Source organism: Tasmannia lanceolata, unplaced genomic scaffold, assembly GCF_043159265.1.
Source record: "Tasmannia lanceolata isolate RefF3 unplaced genomic scaffold, GAP_Taslan_0.1 ptg000015l, whole genome shotgun sequence".
Taxonomy (NCBI): Eukaryota; Viridiplantae; Streptophyta; class Magnoliopsida; order Canellales; family Winteraceae; genus Tasmannia; species Tasmannia lanceolata.
The window spans coordinates 33,932,905-33,945,510 of NW_027518692.1; the positions used below are offsets into that span (position 1 = coordinate 33,932,905).

Below are 12,606 nucleotides of genomic sequence, written 5' to 3' on the forward strand. Positions count from 1 at the left end.
TGAAAAAATTTTCATGGAATATTAGCTCACTGAGTGTTTAGAGAGGGGCAGGGAGAGAATTGAGAGGGCATGAGTGAGGAGGTGATGTGAAGTGGGAGGGAAATTAAAAAAAATTAAAATCAAACTCTATTTTGAAAAGAGTTTAGTTTTCTTTTCCTTAATCTCAGCCACTTCTCACCCCTCCTCTCCCCCTCACACATCCCTCTTCATTATTTCTCTCCCTCTCCCACCCTTCTTGCCGCTCTCCCACCACTTGGTAATCCAATATCGGATGAAAAACAACTTTCATAGCTGCCAAACATGGCCTCGGTAAACTAATTTTCTTTGGAATTTTTTCCAAAATAAAAATAAACTTTACTTTCCAAGGAAAACTGCAAGCCTATCTTAGATCTTGGAATTTTATTTTTTATGGAATATTATTTTCCATAATTTTCTTTTCCCTATATGTAATCATTCCCTTTAAAAATATATATGTGGACGACTCAGATCAATTAAGGTTGATAGGACTGCATCAAATTTGAATTTTTGTATAGATGTGAAGGAAATGTTACTTGAGTAGTTTGCATTCAAAGTGGAGGGCAGTTTAAGAGTCCGTTTGAAAAGTTAAGGGTAAAACTCCCCTTATCTCGAACTTAGGAATTTAGGTGGAACGATAGATGCAAGGGCAAACTTTATGCAAAAGAAAATACACGAGTTGGATTTGTGCAATTAGTGGAGATTGGGAGACACGTGATGTCTAGAGCCGATCCCCATACTGAGGTGAAGCCATGTCTACTGTGATCCAAGAGGTCTATCATCTTCTGGCTAAACACCTCTTCAGAAGTCTTATTTTAATGAATCAGACAAAATCTCTCCTGCAAAGGTGAACTGCGAAATGGCTTTGGGCGAAATTGTGGAACAAATCCCATATAAAAGTAAGATTGGTTGTAAGAGAATTCTCGTCCATGTTATCCACAAACATGATTTGACCCACCGACAACAAGAAAATCCGGCATTTTGGTGGTTGTGTTTAAGTGGTTCAAACCCTAGTTGGCTGGTTGACTTGTCTGCTGTATAAGTGATTATTCTGTTCACATTCACTCAAAAGTGATTATTCTGTTCACATTCACTTTGCATAATATAATCCAAGTGATGAAGGAATAACACAATGGAGTCGTGCTTAAATACTTGGGGGAGGCTATTTGGATCGATGGAAAATTTTGGTTTGGATGCATGGAAATGTTTGGTTGGATTTTTTCCTTGGAAAATAAAATGTGCTTAAACCCGTATGAAGGTTAAGGGGCTATATGGATGCATGGAAAAATTTTATTGGATTTTTTCCTCTAGAAAATGATTTTTACACTGTTTGGTGAACTTTTTTCCATGGAAATTTTTTCCCAATATCCATTTTTTTTTTGTTTTCAAGGAAAATTGCAAATCAATTTTGAAAAAAATCTATAAAAAGATTCTATAAATAGAGAAATTATAGGGTCCAGTAAGATTGAAATGTTCTTAGAAAAGAGGGAAAAAAAATTTATTCTAGAAAAGAATTCTATGGGAAAATAAAACGCAGCCACTAGAAAACACATTACATTTCCAAGGAAAATTTTTTCCAATAATTTTTTCTCGAGGATCCAAACCGTATCAACTTTTCTACTCCTACCATTTGTTTTAACTAGTTTTAATGGACTTACATGGGTGGAAGTCCCTAAATTTAAGGGTAACAATACCAAGGCATATTGGGGTCTTCTAAATTCTAATCTAATTTCCTAAAATTTCCTCATAAGTGACATAGACAAAAGACACTTTTGTGTTCCCATGACATCCAAACCTTACACATTCTTGGAATTAGGGTTTTGTTTTCGTAGGCAGACCTTTTGTTTCCATCTTGTGTTATCAAGACTGAAGAGTATCGTGTCATTTTCCTCACGTTTCTTTCGGTATTTGAGCGTCTCAATTGCTCTTCAAATGATAGAGACGTGTAGACTTCCCAAGAGAAATTAGACCATCTCTTCCGGAAGTTTTCTAATATAAAGTAACTAATAACTATAGAGAAATTTATGTTTTTTCATCTATCTACAATGAGATTTGCTAGGGTCCATCGCAAAAGGCATTTTGCACCTGGTCTGTCTCATGTCAGACCAGCCACCTTGTGAATGGAGACAACAACTTTTGTCTCCATTCACGAGGTGGGTGGTTTGACATGCGACAGAGACACTGGATGAATATAGACTCAACATGCAACTGATTGGACAATCCGACCGAGTGAAACCCGACATCTCTCTCTCTCTCTCTCTCTTGCTTTTTTTAGCTTTTAGTTTGTGCATTTAACGCTGAAAAACTCATGTTGGGTAGGGTCAGGTTCAGGATGAAAAACATGGTTCCTCATGTTGGGTTGGGGTGAAAAATGGTTCCTTGGATTGCATCTGGTTGAAACTCGTCGGGTCGGATCGGGTTCGGGTTGAGTAAATGGCTCCTCAAGTTGGGTTCGGGTTGGACCCAACCTACCCGAGTTGCACCCCTATTTAATTTGCGAATAAATTTTAGTAATTCATTTTTATTTCCCAGCCGTGGGGGCATCATAATGTGGCGTATCTCATGTGTCACATATTAACGGGTATTGGTACCATTGATGCAAGTGTTCTAACCGTTCCTGATATGCTTCACATGCAAACATTTTCTTTTTCATTGCACACAAATAAAATATATTATCTACAACATGTCGAATAGGGAGGAGAGTAATATCCCCATTAGCTTTAACAATTCCGTTTTTTAAATTTCGTATCTTTAAAACACGAGATAAGCGTTATCCCACAGAAGCTATTAAATTAATGAACATAGTAACAAAATAGAGAAAACGTCTTCCAAAACCTTCCTATCTTCGAAGGATACCCTAATCTAGGGTGCATGTGAAATTTAGAGGGCTGTTGTAACAAATTATCAAAAGTGGGACCCATTGTTGGTGGATCATTCTCATCATACATGAGTTAGATGTACTGAGAACTGGATCATTTGACTGTTTCTCCTTCAATGTGAATGGTTGGCCTCTTTTGGATTAACTATCATCGATTGAATGGTTTAGATCGTCTATTCAATAAGAACATCGGATCGTAGCCATCCACTAGATATGAGTGTTACTGTAATGGATTAGGGCAGACCACTAACTTCGGTAGTCTCCAGATACCAACCCGAGCGTACAAAATGTGTTCGACGGTCACGAGTCACCCCATTACTATGGCCCCACCCTAAATGAATGATCTTGGACCGTTGATCAAGGGGGATGAAGAAAGTGGTTTGCCAAGAAAATCTGAACCGTTGAATTCACATGGGCCATTGACATCTGGGTTGCCTCAGATTACACCCACATGCTCCATGTGGGACCCACTATTGAGTGTTAGAGATCCTAACTACTATCATCGGACTCCCAACATTATAATGCATCAAAGTTTTAGACTCACTCAAGCTGGATAGTTCTAAACTTGAAAGGGAATCACCTTAGCCACACGCGATTCAAACCGAATTGAGGAAGGAAAAAAACCATCAAAACGGAAAAAGAAATAAATCAGAGTCACACGTTAAGCAAGAGATATGTTACATCTTGTGATACTCTCAGGGGAGAAAAGGGAGCGAATATATCGTTTCTCCTTTGTGATATCGCTTGAAATGAGAAAATCACAGCTCAGAAAGAGATACATTATATCTTGCCATTGGGAAGTGATATATTCGCTCCCCTCTGTGATATATATCGTTTCTCCTCTGCTCGGGTCAAAGCCTACCCTAGCCCAGCCCGAGATAGCATTTCCTAAACCCTAACTAGACCAATGTGATCCTTGGTTCGAGGATGGTCAACCCTAACCCAAACCGCCTCTAAATCTCTCAACCCTAACCCAACCCATCTAACCTTTTTTCTTGCAAATCAGGTCAGGACGAGTCCAGTTGGGTTCATGTTTGTTGGGGTTCCACGCAAAAGCAAATAGTCTCACAACGGATAAGTGAAACGAATGGGGATGGGTTATAAGGGAATGTGCACCCTCCCTCTAAATTCTAGCTTTTAGGGGTCAATTCTACCTGGTTTAATTCCCTAACAAATGGTATCAGAGCTCGAGGCATGGTAAATCCTGGTTTGCCTCCGAGGGCGGGGAAATGTCCCTCGGGGAAGATCTCGAAAACCCCAATATAGTATCTCGTGGTTCTCATGTTGCCGCCATGCGGAGCGGTGAGATCGTCCACGTTGCTTCCACGTGGAGGGGGAGATTGTTGGGGTCCCACAACGGATAAGTGAAATTAATGGGGATGGGTTATAAGGGAATGAGCACCCTCCCTCCAACAGCTAGCTTTTAAGGATGAGTTCTACCTGGTTAAATTCCCTTCAGCCTTGGGCAAAGAAAGGCAAGTCAGAAAAATCTATATAAAAAAAAACATACCCATAAGAAATCACAATTAAAAAAAAATAAAAATAAAATCGAAGCCCAATAACATGAAATTAAATCGGGTTGGCTTTTCCGAACCCCAAACCATCCCAACCTCAGCCAAAATCGGGTTCGGGTTGAGCCCGAACCCAAGTTGCACGCCTAAATTTATTATGGATGACTTCCTAGAACTGGAGAGATTGTCGTTATCCAATCGATCTGTTGGAATTCAATAAAAGATAACACAAATTCCAAATAAGTTATTTGCTAGGGACGATTGCAGGAGGCATTTCACGGCTAGTATGCCGCAAGTAAGTGCAGCCACCTCAGATGAATTAAATGAATAAGACAAAATGTGCTGAAAAGTGAGCTGTGGCTGCTCTCAAATGCAACAGCCAAGCCAGAAATACTTTCTACGATTGTTCCTAGCAAATCCATCGAAAAAATATCAAGATAGGAAATATTCTGGAAAAGTTCATTCAATACTAAAAAATAGGAATGGGTGGATGAATGCAAATTTGTAAGGTATGAAAACGTGTGAAAGTGGGAGTAGCATTTCGTCGCCTCCTTTGGCTTTTCCAAATACCCATTTCATACTTCCTTCCTTCCTTCCTTTCTCTTCTCTATATATAAATCTTTGATGAGTATTCAACTCTAAGGCTTGATTTCTATTACTTTTCCTTTCTGGGATCTGGGTTTTTTTTTAAAATCCATCTCAATATAAAGAAGACATGTTGTATAGAAACTGCATTTTTGCTTTGTTTCTTATTATTATTGGCTTTGAGTTTCAAAGTTGTTTTTCAGAAAATCAGGGGATTAATAGGGGAAATTTCCCTAAGGGATTTGTTTTTGGTACAGCTTCTTCATCTTACCAGGTGGGTATTTTTTTATTTTATTTATTTTTTGATATGTCTGTTTACATGTTTCAAAAATCATTGTTATGTTTTCCATTGATTTTCATCTTGGGCTTTTCTTATTTTTTGCACTTGAAAGAAGGTAACTTGAATCAAACCTATTCAATTTCTATTTAGAGTAACCTTAAATTTATGATAATATCCCTCTAAATTAACTATATTCACATCATTATCCCATAAATTGTGGAAATAGAAAATTTTCCCAAGAAAAACCTTTCCATCAGAACTGTTTTTCTTGCAATCCAAACAGGCTAATGATAAGGCATTATTGTTCTTCTGTTGTCGTGTTTTTTTTTTTACAGTACGAAGGAGCTGTGAAAGAAGATGGAAGAGGAAACACTGTTTGGGACACTTTTGCCCATTCCTTCGGTAAATATTTATGTCTTTTTACAATCGTTAGTCGTTCTTGTGACCCTGGCTTTTGAGGACACACTTGTGTTAGGGCTCTCCCAAGTAGCCTTCCTAATATCGCCACGTGTATAGGCTTTGGTTTGGATAACCTTTGGTCCGAAAATCAGGCTAATCATATAATTTTCCAGCATTTGGTAAACTTTGTTTTTCATATAATTCCCACCCTTTTCATAGATTTTTTTCCCTATACCAAACACCCCTTAAATTACCATAAATTATGAGTTTCTTTTTAGGTCCCCACAACCCTCTAACCTGCCTTCTTTTGATCCTGGCCATTGAAAAACTGTTCGAATGGGCCCCCTCTGATTTTATTTTTTTTATTGGAAATTCATAAAATTATCTACCCAATCTTTGAATTGAAACTTTTGCTGCAGGTAAGGTGCTTGATTTTAGCAATGCTGATGTTGCCGTCGATCAATATCATCGTTACACTGTAAGCATCGATCTGAGATCTGGATTAATTTTTGGATATTGCTAATCCACTGGGGCCCACCCAATATGGACGGTGCTGATAATCCAAATCTGGCCCCACCCTTGAGAACAGCCTCTACAGTATCTACATTACTAAATTATTATTGTGTAATTTTGCTTGTTTGTCACAGGAAGATGTAGAGCTTATGGCAGACATGGGAATGGATGCCTATAGATTTTCAATTGCGTGGTCTCGTATTTTTCCTAGTAAGAACTCAATTTGCGGGAGTGATGTCCGCACTACCATTTTTTTTTATAAGGGCGCTACTCACTTTGTTTTACAATTTTTTTATCAGACTGTTTTCAAAATGAGTAGTGTCATTATTAAAATATCGTAGTGCAGACCCCTTACTATTATGCCGACATTTCTTTGTAACGGCACTATTTACTTTGTTTTGTACTTTTTAAACTAGCTTTTAGCGTAGCTCCATTACTCCAGATGCTTTCAACGTCCAATCCAATCCAATCCAATCCAATCATAAAAGTGTAAAACAAAGTTGGCTGTGCAATTATAAAAATTAGCTAGTGCCAATATCTGCTTCCTTCATTTAGCAAGAATTTTTATGTATGGAAAAGTTATTGCCACCCCAGTTTGCCCATAAAAAAAATTAGTCCACCCACCCACTTGCTTTGCTTGTATTCTCCCGAGACTTTACACGGTGAAAGCTCTTATAGTCCATTATTTTTCAAAAAGTACGGTACGGACCAAACTATAGGACGATCCAAACCGTCCATATGATGGGCCATAACGTAAATATGTTGTGCTCCCATTGGATGAACTGCATATTATGGAAACCTCTATAGATTTGGGGGCTAGGATCATCCTATGAAAATGATTTTTTGGGCACAACCTATTTAGGTTATGGCCAATCATATGGACGGTTTGGATCATCCTATAGTGTGGTGGTCCGTACAGTACTTTTTGAAAAAATAAGGGACTATAAGGGCTTACGCAGTATAAAATCTCGTATTCTCACAATCTCTTTTATTTATAATTTTATGGAATTGTTATCTATATTGGCTTATTAAAAGAAAAATTAAAAAGTGTTTAACAAGTGAGTATGAATATCATTTCCCTAATTTTATGTTGCAATGGATTGTAAAAAGTAAAAAACCATGACAAAAACAAGTGGGATAGCAAAAAAGCTCCCTTTATTTTTCTTATAAATTTCAATGTTAATATTCTCTTCAATGATCTTAGATGGAAGTGGGCAAATAAACCAAGCCGGGATTGACCATTACAATAATCTCATCAACGCCCTACTGGCCAAAGGTAAAAAAGTAAAAAGTTAAAACAAAAAGCACTCAAATGTTATTTAAAACTATATCAATTATTTAATAAAATAAGAAATGCACATTTTATTTGAATTTTTATTTGCAGGAATCCAACCCTATGTGACCCTTTATCACTGGGACCTTCCTCAAGCCCTAGAAGACCTGTACAAGGGATGGCTCAGCCCCCAAATCATGTAACACTCTGCAATTTTCTCTCCCAAATATATACTATGTGAAAGAAATATATTTGGGAAGAAAATATTTTTCAAGAGGATTATTTTTTTTCATTCAATTCGTGCGGCATGGACCCACCGCCAAGTGTATAATGATCCGGTCGTTGATATTGTGATGGCCAACAATATTGACGGACCCAAGAGTTTTCTTGAAGTCGGCCGGTCCAAATTTCGGATCGACCCGATTATTGATTTTGTAATCCAGGATTGTAAAGTCGTGGATTTTCCAAGCTAAAACCTAGATATAATTGGATTTTATACACTAAAACCTGGATTTTACAATCATGAAAATGTACCGTCCAAGTTTTAAGCTATAAAATTTAGGTTTTAGCTTGTAAAGTCCAAACGGCCCCCTATTAGACTCCAGACCATTCTTGGACCCATTAGATCATTTTTCTTCTTATTTGGGCATAATTTTATTTAATGACTTAAATGACTAAAATACCCTCCATCTTATACAGAAAGGACTTCGCGAATTACGCAGAGACATGCTTCCAAAAATTCGGGGACAGGGTCAAGCACTGGATAACCTTCAATGAGCCTCATACATTTGCAATTCAAGGCTACGACGTCGGCCTTCAAGCGCCGGGACGCTGCTCCATTCTTCTTCGCCTTTTCTGTAGTGGCGGAAATTCAGGAACTGAACCTTACACAGTTGCCCACAACGTTCTCCTCTCTCATGCGACCGTGGCCGACATTTATCGAAGAAAATACAAGGTAAACTAAACTGATATTGTGATTTAAAACCCTTAAAAAAGAAATATTATGTGTTCATACGTCAAAATATATTTGCATGAGTGTATATATGCATGTATAAATGCTTATAAGCACATGCATGCATAGGTAATTTTTTTTTTGTATTTTGATAATGACACCCCACACTTTACTAAACACTTCTCACTTTTATTATTAGCTGTTGATAGCTTGTTGAGAGCTGGAATAACTTTTAGGGGGTGTTTCAATGTAGGTTAAAAAAAACAATTTTTTTCCATGGAAAATAATTTTTTCTGTGTTTGGTAAACTCATTCCCTATAGAATTTTTTCCCAGAAAAAAATTAACTTGTTTTTCATGGAAACCTGTAAACTACTGGACCCATGGAATTTTTTTTTTTTCAAGAAATATTTTTCTATGAAAATTTATTATTTTCTTTCCATGCTTGGCATTTTCCTAGCATATTTCCACACCTTTTGTTTGTCCTTTGAAAATGACATCATTTTAGGGAAAGAAAAACAAACAAAAGGGTTGAAAATTCAGTTATTTCTAAGAAAGGACACAGAGGATTGAAAGTATCATTTCCCATATAATATATGGGGAGTGATGACATATTCACCCCCTTTTTTTACCTGGGGGAGCCCTGTCTAGTGTATTTATGTGTACTCATTTACACTAGAGGGTGCTGTCCTAAGTAAAAAAAAGGGGGGAAATTATGGATAAGTGTGTATGTAATTTACGTTGGTTCTGGATATTAACTTAGTATGGTGGCCATGAAGGCAAAACAACATGGAACAGTGGGGATATCATTCGATGTAATGTGGTACGAACCCATGTCAAACTCTCAAGAGGACATTGAAGCGGCACAGAGAGCTCAAGATTTTCAGTTTGGATGGTAGAGCTATTCTACAACCTTTTGATCTTTATTTAATTTCTTTTCTCTCAATACTCTTTGTATTTGAAATCCTAACTTCATAGTTACTGACTGCCTATTTTGATAGGCTTCTGTTTAACATGTTATTAGGCATAGGAGAAGGTAGTCATAGATACACTAGAGGGTGCTGGCCTAGGGAAGAAAAGGGGGCCAATCTATCATTTACCTTTTATAATTGGGTTGGATAATTATCTTCATGTCTACCATTCTATACAATAGAAATGATGAGACACTTACCCAATCCAACTTTCTCTATGGACCTCAATACCCGGTGTTTCAGAACCAGGGCTCGGGCAAGAACTCGACTAGGTTTAAGGGAGTCGAATTGGTCGCAGTCAAATTTTCTTTAACCCAGATAAGTCGAAAGAGTTTTGATCGATTTGGTAGGGAGGGATGGAAAGAAAGGGCCTTACTATAATAGGGGCCCTATTAGTAAGCATAGCTAGAGAGGTATTAGTGGGAGAGGAAGCATGACTTATGAAACAACCAATTACTCCAAAAGCTCATTTATACTTCCAACACTCCCGTAGCTCATGTGTGGCCCCTCTTTTTTGGGTCGGCCATACACATGGCACCTCTTTTGGGTTGGCCTTACACGTGGATTTTTAATATCAAAGACTTGTTGCATTTTGAACCCAAGACCTGCCGTGAGGCAATAGCTCTGGTACCATGTAAAAACAATCAATTACTCCAAAAGCTTAAACTGTTAGAGTTGGTGTTATTTAATCATTTGTACTTACCCAACCCTTACTCAGACTGAGACAAGGTAAAAGGGAGTTGACTTGGGTGAGTCGTGGATTGACTTGGAGAATTTGTAAACAGTGCAAACATAGTTTCAAAACATCCCCGCATCAACCAATTACTCGATCGTGCCATGCCGAGTTGACTAGGATTTGTTCTAGCCACATTTTGAAACATTGAGCGTGATTCCTATTTGCTTGGTATTAGAAAGATAGAGCTAACCCTGTGATTTTTGCTACTTGTTTTGCAATTAAACCACAGGTTCATGGATCCCTTGTTCTTTGGGGATTATCCAAGTTCAATGAGAAAAAGGGTTGGGAGCCGATTGCCGGAATTTTCTAAAGCTGAGGCTGCTCTGGTTAAAGGATCCTTGGATTTTGTGGGTGTAAATCATTACACCACTTATTATGCAAGGAGCAATTTGACTAATATAATTGATGTTTTACTTAACGATACCTTTGCAGATTCTGGCGCCATTACACTTCGTAAGTTTACCTTTATTATTCGATAAATGATAATCTGATCTATCCATTGGATGATTGTAAAATCCAGGTTTTAGCTTGTAAAATCCATTATTTTACAATCCTGGATTATAAAATTCTTGTATCCAAACGACCCAACTCTCTCTACTAAGTACTATTTTTTGTATTCTTGGCAGCCTTCAAAGATGGAAAAGCAATAGGAGACAAGGTAAGCAGATGAAGAAAACATTTATATTCACACTCCCGTTCTTTGATAAAGGCACTCCTTTCTTTACAATTTTCTGATGGGATAACTTTTGGGAATAGGAACCATTAGGGCCAATTAGTTGTGTGTAAATAGAGGAAAGGGGTGCCATTATTAAATTAAGTGATTGCAAATATCATAACCCTCTACATGTAACAACTTCTTTTACTAGACTATCATCATTTAAGGAGGATTTCATGACACTGCAAAACTAATAAAAGTCAAGGATATTACCATATATGTTTAGTTTCTTGTTTGTTCAGTATGATTGGAGATAGATTGTTGAATTTCAGGCATCTTCCATATGGATGTACATTGTGCCTCAAGGGATTAAAAGCTTAATGAATTACATTAAGCAAAAGTATGGAAACCCACCAGTTTTCATCACAGAAAATGGTAATACATGCTCTTATTTGGAGAGATGTGATGACAGTCTGCACTGTTTTCTTCTCTAAGTCACTCATTTTTTAAAGCACAACCCACAAGTTGAAGCATGAGGAATTCATTTATTTATGGTTTATAGGAATGGATGATTCGAACAACCCATTCATTTCTGTTAAGGATGCTCTGAAGGATGAAAAAAGGATCAAATATCATAACGACTACCTCTCCAACTTGTTGTCCTCTATCAGGTAATTTTTAGATTATTGATGTAACCTTACAAAAATAACACACATATAATGTATCTATATATTAATAGAGGAATGCTACACTGAAGGGAGCCCTTGCAAAAAACCCAGCTACAAGGGTGCCCCCATTGGACCATCTCACCAAACTACAAATGCACTTGGTGAGATTGTCTAATGGGGGCAACCTTGTAGCTGGTTTTTGCAAGGGCGCCCTTCACTTTTGCATTCCTCATCTATATGCTGTGAAATTATATAGCGGCCGTCCGTTGGTGCGTGATATGAGATCAACACAGTCGACGCCCTTGATATTTGATCCAATGACATCCTCTTAAAAAGTCGGTTGTCGTTGGATCAAATATCAAGGCCAGTGCCTTGATATTTGAACACACACATATAATGCAGATGGGATTTGCTAGGGACCATCACAGAAGGCACTCCGCGGACTTCTTGTTGCATGAGAGAGCATAGGATGAGTTAAATGAATAAGACAAAAATTGAGGCAATGTGGCTGCTCTCTCATGCAACAGACGGTCCGTGAGATGCCTTTTGTGATGCTCCCTTGCAAACCCCAAGGTATAGATATAAGGTACAGAGATAACCCATATTCATGTATTTAATAAAACCTGTTCTTTAAGGGGGTGGAACCTTATTCCTCCTTCCCCGTGAATCTTTGGATGTATGTGAATATGCATGGTGTTCCTTTTAATGCAGGGATGATGGGTGTGATGTGAGAGGGTATTTCGTATGGTCTCTTCTTGATAACTGGGAATGGGCAGCGGGATACACTTCTAGATTTGGCCTCTATTTCGTGGACTATAAAGACAAGCTTAAGAGATACCCCAAGGATTCAGTCCAATGGTTCAAAAATTTCTTGAACTCAACTTGAATGATATGATATTAAAGTGTAGAAATTCCAAATATCCGATTACTATCTCTTCATAAACATTACGACTACTCAATTTTATGGCAACCCTTTCAACAGGTGAGGCTTTGTTCCCAACCTTGACGTCTCAGGTTCGATCCCAGCTTACCCATAAATATTAAATCCAATAACTCCAAAACAATACTTCTCAAGAAAGATGAACGGAATCAGTATCCTAATCTGATGAGCAATCTTATAATCTTGGAAAAAGAAGGGATAAATTAAAATAGAAATTTAATTAAAAAAATTC

The 12,606-nt window shown here is 37.7% G+C and overlaps 1 protein-coding gene across 1 annotated transcript; it reads left to right on the forward strand.

Moving 5' to 3' along the window:
- Positions 1-4,907: 4,907 nt before the first annotated feature.
- On the forward strand, positions 4,908-12,434 carry BGLU40 (beta glucosidase 40). The gene is made up of 13 exons (XM_077355297.1): positions 4,908-5,263; positions 5,605-5,671; positions 6,088-6,146; positions 6,316-6,391; positions 7,386-7,457; positions 7,566-7,653; positions 8,154-8,409; positions 9,184-9,299; positions 10,341-10,564; positions 10,738-10,769; positions 11,099-11,201; positions 11,329-11,437; positions 12,146-12,434. The coding sequence occupies exons 1-13, from the start codon at positions 5,120-5,122 to the stop codon at positions 12,318-12,320; spliced, it is 1,521 nt and encodes a 506-aa protein (XP_077211412.1). The 5' UTR covers positions 4,908-5,119; the 3' UTR covers positions 12,321-12,434.
- Positions 12,435-12,606: the final 172 nt, after the last annotated feature.